Below are 21,230 nucleotides of genomic sequence, written 5' to 3'. Positions count from 1 at the left end.
ACTTTGGCAATGATGTGCAAATGTATTTGCCAATAAAGAGAGAGAGAAGGGAATCTTTACAACCCTTGCTAAACTGCTTAACTGACATTAAAACTTGGATGGACCTTAATTTTCTACATTTAAAGGAAAGCAAGACAGCTTGTCACCCCTCATAACTCCAAATAGTTTATAATAGTTTCAGAATGATAAAACCAGAGTGCCTCTTCCTAAAAATGAGAGGATAGTTTGTGAATGCGCATAACTCCTGCCATTGCTGTTGTGTCACAAGTGGACAGCTAGACAAACTGCAAAGGCATTAATTAATTTGAATTTCTCCTCTATAGATAGGTAAACAACTGTATATGTACTGATGAAAAGAGATGTATAACACTCTAAACAAAGCAACTAATTGAGAAACCCCATATTTTAACTGACATACTGCAGACATAGTAACTTCTCCAGCCTTAAAACATTTTTCTCTAGCCTTACAGAAACAAGGCATTGACAGACATGCAACGTGTTTTTTTTTGTTGTTGTTGTTGTTTTTTACTTACAGTTAAGTCCCACAGAGTAGTGGAAACATCACTCCCTTTCAAGTAGCTCCAAGTTCAGGAAATCCAACTGTGTTGCTGCATCTTCCCCCACATGACCCAAAGTAGGGTAGTGCTGACAGTAACATCATGGATTGTTAATTCGCTCGTTAACTGGCAACACATTACATGCAGCACACACACTGGCCTCAAAAAGTTAAAACAAACAGGTACTGTGCTCCACAGGGAATCTAGTGTTTATGAGCTGGTCATTCACCGCTGCAGGGGGGCTTCACTGGCCAGTTGAGCATAGGTTTGACTTGGTCAGGTAAAACAGTGGGTCCGTGTACAGGAACATTCCCAGACATGCAGTAACCTCAGACCCTGTATTTTTCTCCACACCCTCTAGTCACAGTGCAGCAGCAGGAGGGCAAATACAGTCTTATGCAAAAGTTTAGGCACCCCTTGATAAATAACAGATTTTGGTGATTTTTTATTTGAACAGATGTTAACGTAGCTTCGAAGACGTCTTTTATTTCATGCAGCATGGAGGGAAGTCGTACACAACTTAGCAGTCGCGCAGAGTTCTCTATCTGACTGGTAAAGGGCAGTCCCTTTTATACCAAAAGTGATACAATTACACATCTATAAAACTCATACCATTGTCTCATATCTAACAACCCACATATCGTCCCCAGCTGTCTTTGGTGCCTACACCTCTCCGCGACCAGACAGCCCATTCACATTTAAACAAAGACAAGTCGGCTTGTTTTGCATTCACACACAGACCCACTTAACATATTGCAAGTTCTGCTTTGTCTTGGGATGTCCTGCAGAGACCGAGGGCTCGTCATCCTGAGATGACCACTTGGCCAGTTTAACATACAAATTAACATCACACATACACACAGACACCTGGTGTAGATCACATTCCAGCAGGGAGGTGTGATCAGACATCCACATAGGGCTTCAGAGAAATGGAACCCAGAGCTCTGTAAATTGCTCTATTCAATGGTCCATTCAGTTATGATAATAAATGTTTGAAAGGTGCTATTTGAGTCCGATTAGTCTTCATAAAAGAACGCGCAGGACAGTTAAAGTCTGACATTACACAATGCATAAATAAACTATACATTTAAACTTTAAAATTGTTGATTTTGTACTTTGAACTCGCTTGTTGAATAATGTGATTAAAGACACAAACATGTTCCATGCTAGCACTTTCTCCAAGTGACACAACATTGATTTACTTTGTTTTTGTGTTCTGGAGTGTGTAGCATGAAAATGCAAATGTGAGCTGCAGTTTTGAGAGTTGCAGCCATTGGTCTTTTTAACTCCAACAAAACTGAAGCACAGAGCTATTCATTGCTCCATTTCACTACCTTAAGGAAAGTAAACAAAATGGAGGAAAAAATGATTGTGTGGTGGACAATGGATGTTGGATATAATTCACACACACTGGTATTTCTGCTCTGTTACAGATTCATAGGGTAACATGTACAGGACTGTAGTTCATGTTATGACCACTTACACACCTCCTCTGCCAGAGGAGGTGTTACTAAGTACTGATTGTGTAGGGTGCCCAAACTTTTGCACCATGCCATAATAATGTTTTTATTTTTTATTTTTGTTCAATTTATGGCATAAGAAGTAACTATGCATCACTGTTTGCTGAAAATATTGTGCATTTTTTCCATTTCCAAGAGAAACTGTGTTAACATCTGTTCAAATAAAAAATCACCAAAATCTGTTATTTATCAAGGGGTGCCTAAACTTTTGCATAAGACTGTATATCCACAAAACTGGGTGCAGTCTAAAAATTCCACTTTTAAAATAGCACCAATGGATGCCTTCTTTTTTTTAAGTTTTATTGAAAATATACATAACAAATAAGGCAATAAAATATTTTGCCAATATGGTGGGGACACCAGTGGATGTCAGGCAAGCTCACATGAACGTGCAACTGCCTGGAGATTATGACCATTCAAGGAAGTCCTTAAACCATGTAATACTTTATTTTTTTTTAGGACAAAAGTCTCACAAGCAAGAGTTTGCAAGACTTGTATGAACAGAGTTGCTTCTGCATAGAAATACTAGAACATACGTACAGGTTTAAATCATGTCTATGATGATAATTCACCATTGTAACACTGTAGATATGTCAAAAAACTATGCAAAGCATGCCATGGGCTCTTTAAATCTCTGGTGAAGACTCATCTGTTTTCATTGGTGTTCAGCTGAGTAAAGACACCTTATTTTAAACTTTTGTGCTTCTGTTATTTATTTACTGTATTTTAATTTTCTGTCTTGTGATTATTTATTTCAAATTGTTTTACTCTGCAAGTAGTCTTAATCTTGTTTGTTATTTCTGCTTCTGTTTGTACAGTTCTTTGGTCAGGTGTGCTTGTTTTAAATTGTGCTATATAAATAAATTTGACATTGACTTACTGATTATAACAAATTACATAATTTGCTACAGAAATGAAGTATAATAACTCAACCAGCTCAGTTGTCTATATCTCAAATGTTTATATAAAGATGTTGAGTGTAATAATCACTTGATGTAGTGGAGGTTATGTAAAACTGCAGGTGTCAGCTCTATCAGTCATAGCTGGTAATGACAACGACACAGAGATGTCTGCGTACCTGAGACACAATGGATACCAAAACCCTGCACCACCTTAGAAACCAACTAGTATTCCTCTTGAGGTCTGAAATAAAAAGCCATTGATTTCTACCTTCCTAAACTTTATCTTAGTATAGTAAACTACAAAATAAAAACAACAGGGTATAAGTAGACTTCACCAAGCAGGAGCAGCTTCTGCTGAGAACTGGATCTGGATTAGGTTACCAGCTCAAGTGGATTCAGGTTTATGGTCTCACCCTTACCTTTCTAAAGAGTATGATTATGATTTCTGGAACTTATTGATTACTGTGGGCACTTAAAGTTGTAGCAGCAGTCAACATGTTACAGAAACAGATTACACATGTTACACAAAACAGATTATAAATGTAATCAAATCAAACATGAGCTGGTGACTGTTGGCAAACAGAATATTACTGTGGAACAGCAGGTTTGTTCTCACCCACACTGATAACAAGCTTCAGTGTCTAACCTTTGGAACCAGCTGGCTTTATTATACTTCCTCTTCCTTTTCTCTGACTGTAGTTGTGCTCTACATACAAATGTTATGCCAACATGATTATATAACCAGGTATACTACAAATAAGTCTATTCAACCACTTTCCATGTTGAAGGATGATAAACAAATTTATTGTGACAACTTGTAGAATTTGAAACACAACCATCATTACCATTATTAGTACTACCTCCTGTTTTCCTACTATGAAATGTCAAAATGCCTTTTGTTAAAATTGTTCTATCTTGTCAGTGCCAGGTACAGTATATAGTCAAATAATGAGTTATTTCTAAAGGGCACCGCACTGTGTCACATGACTTCCATAACACAGATTAAGTATTTTATACTTTTGACACAAGTCAACTTTGAAAAAATAGGACAAATCAGTATCCTAACATACTGACACGCATTAACCTGTGGTGACATGCATCAGTTTGCCGCTGATGTGTGGGCTTTCATTGAATCTAATGGATGCAGGTGTTTTTCTGCGAGTCACACACTGCCTGTGTCCAGTGCCCTTTAATGTCTCATTTAATTGTGAACACTATGGAGTTCCAAAATTAACTCTCCAAATTCTAGTAGGACTTGGCAATATTTTTATACCTGTGGCATGCCAGTGTTTGTCCACTGCCCGGCCACTATAGAGGGCGCTGTTTCCTGGCCAGCCACTGGCTCATGAGCCACAAAAACTTGTCCATTTGTATAGTTTCTGGTCTGCCATGTAGGGAGTGGAATCATGGACAGAGATGAGCAAGATAGAAAGGAAAATCACTTTTAATGGGCCAGCACACTTACAGTACATAATCCAAAAGGCAGCACACAGCCAAACAAAAGTAAAACTCCTAAGTTAACCTACACAAAATGAGGATAAAATATAAAAATTATTTTGGTAAGGAAATTGTACTTGAAAAATATGATATATTATTAATTTTTGACAAGCCCAGTTTCTCTAGTAATGAAAATTTAGTTACCAAACACTGTCACAATTAAACCACCCTAACAAAAAAACAAAACCATTGACCTCCTCAAACATTTAAATTTTATATCAGAATAGTCTTGCCTCTTTGTATTTTCTTTTCTTTGTTCTCACTTGTTAGGTTCTGCTATTCGTTTTCACTTTGTTATATTATGCCTACTTTTGTCCAGTTGTCATCTAAATGCACATCTGTTGCAACAATTTATGCTGATAAATGTTGTATTGATTTGCATTGTTGTTTAAGAAAAAAAAAGTTCTCAGATTTGTACAGCTTCCTGGTATATTGTATGAGAAGGCAAATCGCATGAAATAAATCCTCGTTTTTTATGGCAATTGTAATTTTTGTAGAAGAAACAGCATTATTTTTAAGTACTTGTTTTCAGTATCGGCGAGTAGGCTTCTCAAATACTTATACTTGTAGGCTAACTAAAACAAGTGTTATCGGTGCATCCCTATATGCTGTATGCGCCACCCGGAACCCTTAACCTTGTGAGTCAAGCTTATGGGAAAACCTTAAGTGCAACACCGATGTTCTGTATTCACTTCCGTAAATACACCGTTCTCTTCCTGTTTCAAAACTAGAGTTCACACATGGTCTTGTTTATTTATAGCATAGTCTGAAATTTATTTTGAAAGTGTTGTAATAAATTCCTGAAATGTATTAATATTACCCTTAAACATTCGGCTGTTTGTGACGAAATATAATGACACCAGCTCATGTTCTCCTGTTCAGCTGGAGCTTTTTAGCGTATGAGCAGCTAACGTTAGCTTAGCAAAAATAGCAGTTACATAACGTTACCTTTTCCATGAGCGGAGTGAAATATGGAAATAGACGGGCTGGATTTTTTGAACACTCCTCCAATGAAGACTGTTAGGTTTGGATGCAGTGTTGCGGAAACGTTAACGAAACATAAAAGGGTGAGTTGTAACGTTTCTAGTTAAAATTAGGACTTTGTTGAATTCTAGTTAGCTTACGTCATCTGAACACTTGTATTTCTGAAAGTTGGTAATGATGAATAAAGGCTCTTTGTTGTTGTTTTAAGTTAAACGTGAATTGTTTGGCAGCATTCAGTTTATTATTTATTGTTTCTTTTCTCGTTTGAAGGGAGACTCAAGTGATTATGAATTGCTGAAACATCAGCTGGCTGATCCTGAGATAAAGGTAACATGCAGTAAAGCATCACCATGCTCGCAGTGACTCGGACTCAGTGTTAATGACAGTATGTCCTGTGGTATTTATATAGCCCAATCAAACATATCATAAATTTCCTTCAATCGGCGTTACAAAATGTACACAAAGTTATGTGACACCCGCTGTTTTTAGATCTTTGAACCGGGCAAAGAAAAATTTGCCCCATAAAAGACCTTTAACAGAAATGGAAGAATCCTCAGGAAGAGCAAGAGTAATGGACAAAAAAATTACAAAATCCATCTTTAAAGTCAAAGTGAAAACAGGTTTCTGCAAATTAATGCCAATGAAATAAAAATAGATACACAGAAGAGTGAGACAAGGAAATGTGATTACAAGAGAAGGAAAGAGAGACAAGACAGAAGCAAGGGCCTTCTGCAGGATGAAGATCAAGATCCAAAACAACTGGAAATGAGGCAGCGGCAGCCTGGGTCTCAGGACAGTCAGTGGTCCAGAACAGAGAGCCTGAATAAAAAGAGATGACAGGATTGAGAGATGCATGACATGGATGATCATTCCTGTCCTAGTGGGAGCAAACAGAGTTAGAGGTGCAGTGGTTTGCATGTTGCTTTGTTTCTCAACAAGCTTTCTCCTCTGACAGGATGCTCAGATCATTAACTGGTTGCAGGAATTTCGGGTTTGTGTGACCCAGCTAACCAAGGACCACGAACAGCTTATCTATACTGTCTTGGTGAGTATAGACCAGGTCAAACACTTGAAAAGTGCTTGTTGTAGTTCTTCATATTCAACTGCAGTGGTGAGCAACTCATATGAGACTTGTACCATGTTAGGAGCTGAAACGGTTGGTTGATTAATCAGCAGTTATTTCAGTGATCATTTACTTGCTTAAGTCATATTTCAAGCAAAAAAGTTTAAAATTTTATGGTTCCAGCTTTTTAAATGTGAGAATTAGCAGCTTTATTTGCCTTGTTTTACTGTTGTTCAGATAAAGCAAGCAATTTCTAAGTCATTTTTAAAACCAGAAGAGTATCTGGCACACAGGCACAGGGAGAACATGCAAACAGCATGCACAAAGGCCCCAGCTGGCCATGAGGTTCAGACCTGGAACTTTTTTGCTGCGAAGAGACGGTGCTTGCCACTGTCCACCCTGCAACTATTCTGATAATTTGGAAAATAGTTTTAGTTAAGCAAACATGCCCAGCAGTTACTGGCTCCAGCTTCTCAGAGGAGAGAGCTGTTGCTTTCCTTTGTTATAAATTGAACATCTTTGGGTTTTGAACAATAAGACGTGACGCTGTCCACTTCTTCTGTGAGAAATTACAAGAACTCTCTCTGTGCATCGGTCTGTCAGCTGTTGCTTCAGACTCGTAGCAGACTAGAGGTATTTGTGGTTTGGGTGTTTGAAATTACTACTTGCTGGGGATAATTTACAGACTGGACAGTTTTGAAAAGCTAGAAATACAACAGAAGGCAGCAGAGTGTCATGGAGGGAAGTAGTAGAAACAACAGTAGTAGCAGTAGAGAAACCACATCCTGTCCCATTTTCTGTTGATTTATCAAGAATGACTCATTAAGCATTCAATAAGTTAAGATAAGAAAAAAAAAAGTGTTTATAATTCTTTTAACACTGAATTATTTGTATTCCAAAGTGGGGGTTAAATCATCAACATAATTCATCATCAGACATCCATTACTAGCCAAAAGTCAGGGGCAAAATAATAATCGGACTCCTCTTAAGTGTTGGAATTTCTGCTTGCATTTGTGTGTGTGTTTTTTATTTATTTTTTTCTTTTGTAGAGGCTTCCATGGGTTGGCCGGAGCCAGGCTGTGGTGGAGGAGTACATGGCCTTCCTCAGTAATCTGGTGTCAGCACAGACTGTCTACCTGTGTGCCTGCCTCAAGATGGTGGTTTCTTACTTCACTCCCAGTATGTTCCCCCGACTGGTGTTAAAATAACCCAGTGTTCCAGAAATTAAATTCTAAATTCAGGGGCTCACAAAGAAGTAAAGTATTCTTATCATCTAATTGTCATCATTGCATATTTTCGGTTTGGTGTGCATGTGTATTGAAAGGGAGAAGGTAAACAATAGCCATTTAAAGTATCACATCACATTACTATTCTACCATTAGTGACGCCATAAGAAATAATATATGTGCTTGTTTCTAGAGAGAGTGACCATCTGTGAAGGAGGAATAGATATTTCTGATTCAGACGATGAAGATGAAAGTAAGTGTCTTTTTATTTTTTATGCAATTTGCATTTATCAAGTGGTTGTTTTAAAGCAACAATACATAACTTTTTACATTAAAATAACACAATTTTTATGACAGACTCACTTCTTATAAGGTGAATGGCATCCCTGCTATTGCCACTGTGTGCCCAGATTGTCTATTATTGCACTATTTAACTTGTATCACTGTCAGAGTATAGAAGCCAAGAGGCAGAACTCTGGTTCAGTACCAGTTTAAGTTTGTAAACAAATACACATGTACTGTTGTCCATGAGGAGGGGTCAACGGACAACTGATATTTATGTCAGTGAATTACACTTAGCAGCTGTAGGGGCAGTCAGACCACTTATTGTTGATTTAAACATCATTAACGCACTGTACCATGGTTCAGAACTGTGAGCGTATTTTACATCTGACCAACATTTTTACGTGATGTTTTTGGCTGCTAGCTGAAGTTTGGGGAGGTTGAGAGGGAAGAGCTCCATAAGAGAATTGCTTACACCGTCACCCTAAATTCTTTGGTTAAATAGAAATTAATGAATACTTTACATTTCTTGTTTGTTAAGACCTCCCCAGAAACTTTGATCAGTGTCACCAGGCTTTGCAGCTCATCGCCAGATATGTTCCATCGTAAGTATATATATATTTTTTTATAAATTTGCAAGTTTATGTGTTTTGCATTTGATGCTCTGAATTTCTAATTAGCAAAATGTTGTTTTCATTTAACCAGATTACTGATTATTAAATCAGTGTCAGTATAACCATTTGTCAAAATGTAATATGTAATAAAAATGGAAGTATATTTACTGTTTTGTTTTAGGGTGGTAGCCAGTGGCTAGTTTAATGTGTATGCTACAATACTGCTGACTAGGGGTGTGACGATACACTTCGCTCATGAGATGAGATGATATTTTAATACAATTTTAAAGAAATCTTTAAGAAGGAAATATATGACTAGAAAAATAGTCTTTTATTCAACATAATTCAAAAATTTCAAGACACTGCAGGTGCATTTTGAAATCCTTTAATCCTCTTGTCACTTCAGTTCTATTTTCTGAGTTTGAATTATCATATGCAGTAAAAGACATTTTTTAACATGGAATCTAATTGCCTCTTTTAATTACTATATATGTGTATTTATCTATGTATGTGCATATAAATATTCTATAAGTATTTGGACAAGGACACAATTTTTGTAATTTTACCTCTGTATACCACCACAATGGATTTGAAATGAAGCAGTTTATATGTTAAGTGTAGACTTTCAGCTTTAATTCAAGAGGTTTAACAAAAATATTGCGTTAACCATTTAGGAATTACAGCCATTTTTATACAAATTCCCATTTTCAGGGGCTCAAAAGTGATTGAACAGTTGACTGACAAGCAGTTTCATGGCCAAGTGTGGCATGTTCCTTCGTTATTTCATAATAATCAGGGCACTCCTTCATAGTCAAATCACTAGCACTCTTTTAGTTCGGTCCTGTGTGAGCTACAAGAAATGATCTTTCAAACAGTTTAAACAGTCTACAACATGCCTAGAGTAAATACTGCTATTGAATGCATCTCATACCATGTGACTATCTGAAACGAGAACCGATCCATGTTGGATAGGCTAGTTGTTCAGTTCTGCTTATTTTAAATGTTCCCTTTGGTTTAATCATTTCTAGTGCACTGACTGTAAATACCAGTATGTGAGCCACACACACAGTATGTTTTCCATTACTTCATTTCGGCAGAAAAAGTTAAACATTAAGACATCTAATTTAAAGCACTACCTCACTGTGCCTGGGACTTCATTTTCAAGTGAGAGGCTGTTTTCCATGGCAGGAGATGTTTTTTTCCATCCATGGGAATTTAATGAAAATTTGAAGGGCTGGTGTGGTCAGGGCGCTTTGCTCTTCCAATGTCTGCTTACACTAGAGAAAAACTGCGCCCCTCACATGGTCACTTACATACAGGTGAGTAGAGACCATCAAATCAGCATTCACAGTCCTCGTTAATCATGGTGCATGAAACATAATCATCCAGTAATGGAGACTGTATGAGCAGATCTGCAAAATTCTGTTCAACAAGCAAAACAGAATTTTTCAGAAGTGTGGCGTCTTTGCCACTTTGCCTACGGTGTGTTCAGTGAAGTCCCCAAACCAGCATGAGTGAAGTCTGTGACCACAACGAGGTCTATGCTCTCCGCAAGCAATGAATCTTAAACATTTTTATTTAATTTTAAGAGTAAACATTGGACATCTGAAGATTGTCTTCACTTATGACCATGGGCAAATGTTCCTTTGTGAACCGTTCTGCCCCTAGTTCAATGTCATTCTGAAGTTCAACAGCATGTTACTACAGCAAAAGCTTGCCATGAATGTTTTCACGCTTTTTTAGGCTGAGAGAAGATGAGACAGGGAACATTTTTTACTATTATTTAAGTACTGTAGCTATTTCACATGGCAGTTGGACTACCAATGTACAACACATTCAGGTGCTTGTATATCTGTGCTCCACTCCACTCTGCCTGGGTCAGCTGATTGTTGTGATTTGTTCCAACAATGGCAAGAGGGGAGCTGGGCAAACTAGGCAACAACAACCGTAATAACATGATAGAAGGAGCCATATTCCTTCTCTCCATTTTTTTAGTTGTCATTAACTGGACCTTATAAACACTGATACTAATTTATCTGCAGTTAGCTCATATCAGCCTATAATATTAGTGTGTGTGTGCGAATGGGTGAATGGGAAATAGTGTAGAGCCCTTTGCATGCTTCATTGTGTAGAAAGGGCCCATATAAGTATAAGACCATTTACCAAGACATTCTCAATGCAGAGAAATTGAATGTTCTTCAATGGCTGAGTCAGTCACCTGACCTCACCCCAAATGACTTCACTTACTGAAGGCAAAACTGAAAGCAGAAAGCAGCAACTGAAGGCAGCTGTAGTAGGCCTGGCAAAGCATTTACAGTCATTAACTGTAAAGAATTTGTGTCCAAGTGTTAATAATTATATACTGTATATATTTTATGTTAGTTTGACCAATTGCTTTTGGGCTTTTAAAAATATGGGTCTATGAATAAAAATGGCAACAATTCCTAAATGGTTAATGCAGTGTGTTTGTGAAATCCTCTAAATTAAAGCAGAAAGTCTATGCTTCTAAAATATATTAACTGCTTCATTTCAAATCCATTGTGTTGGAGTATAGGGGAAAAATAACAAGAATTGTGTCCTTGTCCAAATACTTATGGACCTGACTGTAAGTGTGTAATATTATTTTTACTGTGTAATAACAATTCACATATTTACATGAAATTGCTATAGTTAATAACTTTTCCTGTGGATGCCAACAACAGTAGCTGTTGTGCGGTTAACAGCTAACAAACATCCAAGTAAATAAACAAATACTGAGTCCTTTAGTTTATATTTGTAAAAGTGCAGACAACACTGTTATCAATAAGTCCGTGTACTGTACAGTACACAAGAGAGAGAGTGTCAGAGACACGTGTATAAGTAATCAATTGTGATCAAATACTGTCATAATGAAAAGTTTTATATTTGCTCAACTGTATTGTACTGTGCTGTGTGCAGATATAATTGTACGGCTCTGTTTTAAAAACATACTCTAACACCCTGTACTTTTGAACATACAGCAACCAGTGTGTATTTTATCATTGTGTACAGATAACATGGTCTTCAACAGGTCTTCACAGACAATGATTTGTTTTATGTGTATTTTTATATTACTGTACTGTCGGTTTTCAGCACAAGTTATTTTCTGATGCCCATTCTGCAAGAGAATTTCCCCTTCATGCAGAAATCCTCCAGAACCCTTGTAAGTGGCAAATAAACGATGCTGCAGGTCAGACAGCTTTCTCAATTCTGACATAGGACCATTGTGAATGTTGTACCACATTACATTTAAAAGTGTCTTGGGTATATATTATGCATGTTAGCGGCATCCAACAGCAGCAAGCTTGAATTAATAAATATCACTGAGCTCAGCCAGAAAATGCTGTATGTGGTGACATTAGTGACACAAGGAAGGCTCAAACAAGCTGTGGAAATGTAAAAGAAAAATCTCAAAATAGAACTTGGTCATTTTGCCACAGAAGCGTCCTCTTCATTTATGAAAAACGTGTTTAGTTAATTCAGCCTGATGAACATTATACTTGCATGAATATTGTAATGTATATGTGCCATGCACATTGTTTTCGATACCTTAATGCTAGTCTGAATATGTTGTATTTCACACAGTTAGGTTCTGCTTTGATTAGCATCATGGTGTTTTGTTGACTGGTAATTTGGTGTTCTTTACAGGAGTGTTACGTCCACAACCTCCTGAGGGTTACAGTTTATATATCATCCCTCCGACGAGAAATTTTGGAAGTGATCATTGGAAAGATGCTCAAACTGGATGTGAGTGGACCAAATACATCTATTTAAAACACAACACAGCTCATCCAAAGTGCTTTATGGGGTAAAAAGGAGGAAAATCTCAGTTTTATAATAACTTTTAACAGTAAAGTGGTATGGTTAAATATACTCAGTGGCAACAAGACAGCGCAGGCCCTCTGTTTGCTAGTAGTTACTAAGATGGTTGCCAGCGTGTGCTCAACCACACTTGTTGTTATATCTCCATAAAATATCAGAAGACATAACACAACATGCTAACTGCCTTTCTATCCTCCCTCACTGTCCTGCTAGTATTATATTGAAAATACTGTATATAATGGTATAATAACAAAAAATAGGACAAAGGTATATCAAGCTAACTATAAGATTCATCAAAAAGGAAAGTCTTAAGTCTAATCTTAGACTAGGACAAAGACTAGGAACCACAAGTACCACGTCATTAAGGGGTTGAATGTTAGAAGGATTTTAAATTCTGTTCTGGATTTTATAGGGAGCCAGTGGAGAGAAGCTAATATGGGAGAGATATGATCTCTTGCTAGTTCCTGTCAGTACTCTGGCTGCAGCATTTTGGAATAACTGGAGGCTTTTTAGGGAATTATTGGGACATCCTGATAGTAAAGAGTTACAGTAGTCCAGCCTGGAAGTAACATTTCATTGACCAGTTTTTCAGCATCACTTTGAGACAGGATGTTTCTAATTTTGGTGATATTGTGCAGGGGAAAGAAGGCAGTTCTAGAGACTTGGTTTATGTGTGATTTAAAGGACATTTTCGTGTTGAAAATGACTCCATGGTTCCTCACATTAGTACTGGAGATCAGTGCTATGCCATCTCAGGTAACTATATTGTTAGATAGCATATTTTTAAGCCTTTTAAGCCCAAGTACATTAACTTCAGTTTTATCTAAGTTTAAAAGTAAAAAAATTACAGGTCATTCATGCCTTTATGTCCCTAAGTCATGCTTGACATTTAATTCATCTGGGCTCATAGATAAATATAACTGAGTATTATCTGTGTAGAATGGAAATGTATGCTGTGTTTCCTAATAATATTGCCAAAGGGGAGCATGTATAAAGTGATAGGACCTTAAAAAGTTGTAAAAAGTCTAAAATCCAATAATTTGAATTTTAGGCCTTAAGGTCTTAAATATGATTTATGATAGGTCTTAAAAATGTATCATGCTTTGACTGATTATTTAAAGCTAAGTTAATTTTACTTAATGTCACATCAACTTGAATTGTGCTTTTATGTATTTTTGGGAAAATTTTTAGGCGACAAAGCAGCACTGCCTGTGGTATGTTGCTTCCATATTGTAGTTCTTTATTTTATCAGTTTGTGTTTGTCATGCTGTAGTAAATCTACCAAACCAAACCAACTTGGAACAAGAACATGTGCAAACTTTTCAGGAGTGTGTTGTGGTAATTGACTATATGTGGTATGTGAGATAACACAGTGTATAGTCCATCAGTAGCTGTTTTTATTTTTTCATCTGCTTATGGGGAAGTGCAAGTTTAACGAGACCTGAACACTGAACTGAAAACAACGCATTCCCCTCTCAATTGAAGCCTGACAAACAGCAGGTAAAGTTAGTCAGACTGCTGCACAGTTTGTGCACTGCTGTCACTCACTACAAGTGGTGGGTTACTTGGAATGCTATGATCAGGGTGTGATAACATAGGCTGTGAGATGCTACTTCAGTCTATGAATCCCCCCCCAAATCCAAAAATGTTATTTTTACCTTCTTTGGGGCAGTTCACACCCTGGAAGTAGGGCTTAAATTCCATTCAAAGTGGTCTAAAAAAGGTTAAAAGTCTTAAATTTAATTTGATGGAACCTGCAGAAACCCTGCTTAAAAGCCTGTGGAACATTGCCTTTTAATAGAGAGAGATTGATCATATCTAAAATGGACGTGTTGATTTAAGGGTAAAACGTCTTTGAGCAGCCTGGTCGGGATGGGGTCTAAAGACGTTGATGATTTAGATGAAGCAATTGTTGAGGTCAGCTCAGAGAGATCTATGGAAGAGAAGCAGTCTAAATATAAATGAGGTCTCACAGATGTTTCTAAAGCAATTATACTTGATATATCTGTGAGAGTTGTAGTAAGGATGTGATGGACTTTTTTCTCTAATAGTTTGGGATTTTATTTATGAAGAAGCTCATGAAGTCATTACTGCTGAGATCTAAGGGAATATTAAGCTCAACAGCACTGTGGCTCTTTGTCAGCCTGGCTACAGTGCTGAAAAGAAACCTTTTAAATATCTGATATTTAATAGTCTACATTTGATTGTCCTGTTTTTTGTTCTGTAAGATGAGTAGCTTTAATTTGAATTAGATTCTTATGAATAACTCCTCTTGAGTTGATCAAAAAAATGTTTCAGGTTTTGCTTATCTCATTAAGAATCCACCCAGACATGCAGACCTGAATTTCACACATAAGGGTCTTCATATTCTATTTGAGTAGCAAATTGGTTTTGCACAGAGCAGGGGCTCATCATTTTTGGAGGGTGTATATATAATATACATCTACTGTAACTGTAATTAATAAAAAATGTTATTTTACACAAACAGGTTATTGTACTGTACTATTACAGAAATAAGTACTGTTTCCTGACATGATTATAGATAGAACCCCTAGCTAAGCAGCATTTACACGAATTCACCTATTTTCTGACAAGAGCTCTGTTCTTCTGTTTTTTGAACATCACTGAGTTATTTACCTTCTTAAACAGCTATGAAAATTAGCAGGTATACAGGTATGAAAAGTTCCCCACTGAGGATATATAGTTGAACTGAAAAGCCAAATCCGAGTTGACTGACAGCCCTGGTCATGTAGTTATGATGGAAAACACATAAAATCTTCCAGTGGAAAATAGTGAGTTGTGTCCCTCCTCTGATTTGTAACATTATCTGTGGTATATTTCAGGTGAGTGCATCTCGGTCAGACATTGAGGAGGCAGAGGAGAAAGCAATGCAGAACCAAAGGGCAGAGGAGCAGACTGAGGAGGGACTCTTTGACATGGTAAAAGCATGGGTTTTCTGTTTTTTTGTGGGAGATTCTTAGTTTGAAATGTTCAGTGCTTGTGCTGGGTCTTTGAGACAGGAGCAATTGATAATACATGGTAAGATAAAACATCGAAAATTTTGTATTTTTGTAAATATCCACTAGGCAGTCTGTCAGTGGTTTTAAATAGTTATTTCCCATCAGCTTCAAGAGGAGATACATTTGAAGCTCATCAGCAAAACAATGAAAGTAAATTCCATTTTTTCTGATGGTAGACCCTAAGGGATGAGTGTAAATCATAAAATAAAATAAAGTCAAACCAAGAATGGATCCCTGGGGGGCACCATAGGACAGAGGCATAGTAGAGGAGATGGAGTCACCAAGGCTAACAGAGAAACTTCTGTCAGATAGATAGGACCTAAACCACTGCAAGGCTGTACCAGAAACACCTACGGAATGTTCAAGGTGGGAGATAAGGATTTTGTGATCTACCATGTCAAATGCTCTAGAGATCTAAAAGCAATAGTGCAGCAAAATCTCCTGACTCAGTATGTCATTAAAAACTTTAAGGAGTGCAGATTCAGCGCTGTGGTTCAGTTCGGTGGCTCTGTATCTCAAAAGCTGCATGTCCTTATTCGGAACCTAATGAGCAGTATACCCCGTACTTCCCTTAACCATCACCAAGCAGTTTTGCTTTGATTTTCCACTATATTTTCTCTCTGTTGGTCTCTGTTTAGAGGAGGGAGGGGCTGCTGCCGTCTCACACATGCAGTCAGCTGTGTGTTTACAACTGGTGCTTGTGATGCTAATGCTTGAGGTATGAAGATGCAGACATTTAACCAATCACCGGTGACTGCTCTGCATGCACACACCTCCTTTCCCTTCGCGGTCCCTCCAAAGTGGGTCGAGAGTGGTGGAAACAAACACAGAACCTGTGATGAGTGTCACTTGTTTCATTAGGTTCCTATAATGGAAAAACCCCTAAGATACCATGCCTGTCTAGAAAACATGGAAGTTGTGCCAACACTGCTTTTTCCAGGTGTTCTGATAAAATCAGGAGTTTGGAGATAGGTCTGAAATTAGAAAGGTTGGAGGTTTCTTAATTTGCAGCTGCACTATGGCATGCTTAATGACTAATGGAACACTCCCAGATATCAAACTGCTTTTTAAAATTGTCAGAATAGAAGATCTGACAGTATCAAAGATCTCTTTGTGAAGTCAAGGAGGGACAACGTCAGTAGAGCAGTTTGCGGGTTTGAATTGGGTAATAATCTCTTTTTAAAGGGAAAGAAACACTGGCTCGAACTGTGTGAAAGTGATAGAGCAGGCAGCGGTGGAGTGTGGGTCAAAGGTAGAAGGACTTTGTTCCTTAATATTCACAACCTCCTCAACAAAAGATTGACATTTCTCACAGATATCAGGTGTAGCACCTTTAAAGGCAAATTGAGGAGGATTTAAAGCATTGGTTATAGTACTAAAAAGAATATGGAGCTTATGGTAGTTATATTTATTTCAGAAAAATATTTTCTGCAGTTGGTGTTAAAATGAACTTTTTTTTTTTTTTTACAAAAAAGCTTTTTTCTTCATGTTTTTCTCCCATCCTGACAGCCTTTCTCCATCTATGTGTGTCTGGTTATCAGGATGAGGATGTGTCAGCTGATCAGTCCTCCAGGACGACTGTGATGGCTCATCCAGTGGCTGAGAGGCTGGACAGTCTCATGACTGTGCTGATGGCTTACATCAAAGATGTCTGCCATGTCAATGGTAGATATATAACACAGCTTTACCACTGAGGACCAGTGTTTAGACCACATTTTTCAACAGGAGGGAGTTGGTTCTGATTCAGTAAAACCCATCTAGAAGACTTACAAAAAATACATTTTTGAATATTATAAAATGTGTAATTTTCTGTTTATGTAAAAGCATTTGCAGCCTTGTAAAATGAACATTTTTGGCTTTAAAGTGCTTTGTTTTCTCTCTTAGGTTCTCTTCATGTGGAAAAGACTAAGGAACTGTACAAAGATTTGTTAAGTGTGTTTGACAAGCTCATTCTGCCAACATACGCTTCCTGTCACATCCAATACACGCTCTTTTACCTCTGCAGCTTCAGACTGGTCAGTACTCCCTGTACTTTGAATATATAATGATAGGAAACTGCAGTATTTAGCATTTAGCCTTCAAGTCAGAGAGACACACTGGGCTGATTTTAGGGGTCTTGGTTGTATTATCTGAATGTTTAGGCTCACTATCCTGCTGTTCATTAAACATGAATGCTAAAACCCTTCGAAGCTGCACCACTCATTTTTATATTAACAACTGACCAGATGAATATTTCTCATGTGAGAGTTATCACTTCTTGTTACAAACCCACTACTCACTAAATCCCCATTTAGCTCTACAGAACTTTTTATCCTCTTTTTGAGTATTATTTTGGTTTACTGGCAAATCTTGCTCTCATCAAGCTGCTTTTCATGTCCAGCTAGCTGCTGTTTCAGTGAAAAAGCTCTGATAAACCCACTGCACCACTACACCAACAACAGACAGACATAGTTAGAGATGGAATATAGTGGAGTGTTTAGCAGCTAAAGGGGTTGGTTGAGACATAAACATATGACAGTGCCCCCTGTCTCTCTATGTGACAGTCAGAATGCTGTTGGTTTTCTCTCTAGTACAGTGTTTCCCATACATTGGCTGATTTGTGGCAGGCCGCCACAATATCAACATTGACCACCACCTATTGATTTAAAATGGGTAAAAATCATTTCAGTGAAGTACCATACATAGCACATTTATGGATTCAGTCCCTCCGTGATCTACTCTATTCCTGTCTCTCACGCACACAAACACAACAACAATGATAACAGACCATCTGTGAACAGCTCCTCCTCTCCATGTTTGTTTTTTAACACATTGCTGTCAGTCACTGAGATCCAGCTCTTCTAATAAGTTATTAGTTATTCTAATAAGTTATTGTAAGCTAGTAAGCTAACATTAGAATACACCTGTTGCCTAGGTTAGCATGCTGTGTATAGCATGGACTGCTCTGCAAGTAGATAAAGTTAATGCTAGTTCATAAATTCTGATGCGGAATGTTTGCCTCTCAGTTCAGGGGAATATCGAAAAACACATGGGAAAGCCGATCAGTCTGATCGGTGTGTTTAGCAATTCAGTTGATTTGTTTCGAATATTTATTGGTTTCAGCCAGTGCTGAAAGGGTCAGGAAGAGATACCAAAAGAAAGAGATGAAGGAGGAGGACAGCAGCCAATGTGCTACTGCTGTGGGAGAGCTAGTGCAGAAGGAATAGTCACATTCCAAATCCAGGATGCTCTGGGGTCATACCAAGTGTCTTTGTCCAAATACTCAGACTACACTGTGGGGTACATTTATCAATGATCAAGTGTCTAATTCTGACTCACCTTGAGGAAAATAGAATCTTTGTTCTTGAATATAAGGTCTTCTTTATTTACTTGTTTCATCTGTGTTGAAGTAGTGTATTTACACATTTTGAGATTCTGTAAGTCCTGTATGTATTGGTTTTTTTTGTGTGTTATTTTTCACAGGCTCTGGCCGAGGCCTTCTTAGATCACCTGTGGAAGATCCTGCAGAGTCTGTCCCAGCCTGCTGTCCTCCGTCAGGCTGCTGCTGGATTCCTGGGAAGCTTCCTGGCTCGTGCAAAGTTCACCCCTGTCTCGTGAGTTTGTATGTTGTTTGTGCTTAAGAAAACACAAAGGCAACTTAAAGACACACTGAGGAGGTTATTCTTCTGTGTCCATGATCAACCACCTTTGGTTCTAATCCACTGTCATCCTCCTCTCTCTTGTCCCTTCTCCTACAGTACTGTGCGGGCCTGTCTCAACCTGCTGCTCTCTTGGATCCATCGATACATTGATGACCAGGACAGCAACAGCAGACAGATTTGCTGTGACACCAACCTGCATGGGCCCTTCTACTGTGCTTGCCAGGCCGCCTTCTACATTCTCATCTTTAGACACAGAGGCATACTGGAGGGCAACATGAAAAAAGGTACAGTATACACAACTTGACTGCTTACATATTGCTGTTTTTTTCCTGCCATTAGCATTGTATCTTTGTGTGTGTATGTCTGTCAGGTCTGGAGTACCTGCAGAGTCTGAATCTGGAGCGGGTGGTAATGTGTCAGCTGAACCCTCTCAAGGTCTGCCTGCCTTCAGTCACCAGCATGTTTGCTGCCATTACTAGGTATACACAAACTGTCCCTGCTCTGTCATTTGCTGAAGTTATCCATATTGATATTTGTCATACTGAGTGGTTGTAATTATAATTGTGAATACCTAGTTACATTTTGTTAATGCCATTGAGATTCATAGTCAGGTGGTTACAACCAGGACTGTACTTTTCTGAACATTCTGATGTATCCAGCTTGTACTGGTGGAAGTACTAATACCACAACATAAACTACATGTGCTGCATGAAATGTTTTACTGAAGTAGAAGTAGCCTTCATAAGTATTATCAGCAATACTGTGTGACCGTAAACCTACTGAGTACTGCAGTAAAATTCTCCTGTTACCGATATTACTCTAATTAATTATGTGGAATAGGCACATATCATTTGATATCGTTCACAAGCCCCTAAATCGAAACAAATCAGATGGCATAGTTTAAAGTATCAACAAACATCAGATTGCTGGCTAAGAGAATTGAAATAAGATCGTATTTTGATGAAGCTTGTGATTTATGCCCTAACTCTTTAATAGCAGGCATAAATGCACACAGTGGCTGATTGCAGTGTTTTACCAGATTACAGTGTGAGAGACTTTAATAAAACAGTGTGTGCAATTAACCATTGCTCTGCATCAGCAAGCTCCCACAGTCAATAAAATACTGTTGGCACTTTCCCGCCTTATCATTCACAGCAGTTGATGTGTTTTTGCTGCAGGAAGTATCAGGTGGTGTTCTGCTATACCATCATAGAGAGGAACAACCGCCACATGCTGCCGGTGGTTCGCAGCTCTGCAGGCGGAGACTCTGTGACCACCAACACCAACCCTCTGGATAGCTTGTTCCCTTTCGATCCCTACCTGCTCAAGAGGTACTCGTGCTTTTGTCATGCAACCCCTTGTCAAAATTCTTACAATCACAGCAAATACGGTGTGGAATTTTATTCATTTGTTTTTTATTTTAACCACACAAGTGCAAGGACAAGTTGCATTTCTCATGTAGTTGCAGCAGCACAAAGTGCAAAAGGGCTGAGCGATGTAGAATATAAACTGAAAGGCGTAGTAATAAACTCACTTTTAGCCAGTTGCATCACTGGTCTTTTCACTCTGAATTAGCTGAAATAATCAAGTGCAACAACATGATGACAGCAGCTCATAAAGAGGTTTCTTCATGAAATAAGTTGCTCGTCTCAGTGGTGTAGAGCAGCATGATCTGAGCACACAAACACCTCAAAACTGCTGCCATAGGTAGGTGGTGTGGATATTTATTCAATGTGTACTGCGATGATGATAAAATCCTCCATTTCTGTGGCCCCATTAATCCGAAATTCTAAAGAATTTCAGATTTATACTCCTCTATCTTGTCATAAAAGTTTACATCATACCATAAATTGTTAGCAGCATTTGTACTGTAATGCATTTCAAAACAAGAAATACTACTTTTGCTAAAAAAGAAAGTTAGAAAGGATGCAATGATGCAGAGGATTGATGAGCTGCTGTAATTCTACATACAGTGGCAAGAAAAAGTATGTGAACCTTTTGGAATTTCATGTTTTTTTGCATTAATTTGTCATAAAATGTGATCTGATCTTCATCTAAGTCAAGAGAACTGACAAATATAATAT

At 38.0% G+C, this 21,230-nt stretch overlaps 1 protein-coding gene across 1 annotated transcript in view; it reads left to right on the top strand.

Moving 5' to 3' along the window:
- Window positions 1-5,164: 5,164 nt before the first annotated feature.
- rrn3 (RRN3 homolog, RNA polymerase I transcription factor) overlaps window positions 5,165-21,230 on the top strand; it is a 21,902-nt gene continuing 5,836 nt past the window's right edge. The window contains exons 1-15 of the mRNA XM_020608336.1: window positions 5,165-5,543; window positions 5,731-5,787; window positions 6,416-6,505; window positions 7,573-7,702; window positions 7,943-8,002; window positions 8,573-8,636; window positions 11,757-11,826; window positions 12,312-12,410; window positions 15,329-15,424; window positions 17,047-17,170; window positions 17,390-17,520; window positions 18,968-19,098; window positions 19,243-19,430; window positions 19,517-19,625; window positions 20,325-20,477. Coding sequence (XP_020463992.1) covers window positions 5,448-5,543; window positions 5,731-5,787; window positions 6,416-6,505; window positions 7,573-7,702; window positions 7,943-8,002; window positions 8,573-8,636; window positions 11,757-11,826; window positions 12,312-12,410; window positions 15,329-15,424; window positions 17,047-17,170; window positions 17,390-17,520; window positions 18,968-19,098; window positions 19,243-19,430; window positions 19,517-19,625; window positions 20,325-20,477 — 1,598 coding nt within the window. The 5' untranslated portion in view covers window positions 5,165-5,447. The remainder of the gene's footprint in view (window positions 5,544-5,730; window positions 5,788-6,415; window positions 6,506-7,572; window positions 7,703-7,942; window positions 8,003-8,572; window positions 8,637-11,756; window positions 11,827-12,311; window positions 12,411-15,328; window positions 15,425-17,046; window positions 17,171-17,389; window positions 17,521-18,967; window positions 19,099-19,242; window positions 19,431-19,516; window positions 19,626-20,324; window positions 20,478-21,230) is intronic.

The sequence above is a fragment of the Monopterus albus genome, unplaced genomic scaffold, assembly GCF_001952655.1.
Source record: "Monopterus albus unplaced genomic scaffold, M_albus_1.0 scaffold92.1, whole genome shotgun sequence".
NCBI lineage: Eukaryota > Metazoa > Chordata > Actinopteri > Synbranchiformes > Synbranchidae > Monopterus > Monopterus albus.
Note: the sequence above shows the minus strand (reverse complement) of the source record. Positions and strands in the feature narration are given on the sequence as shown.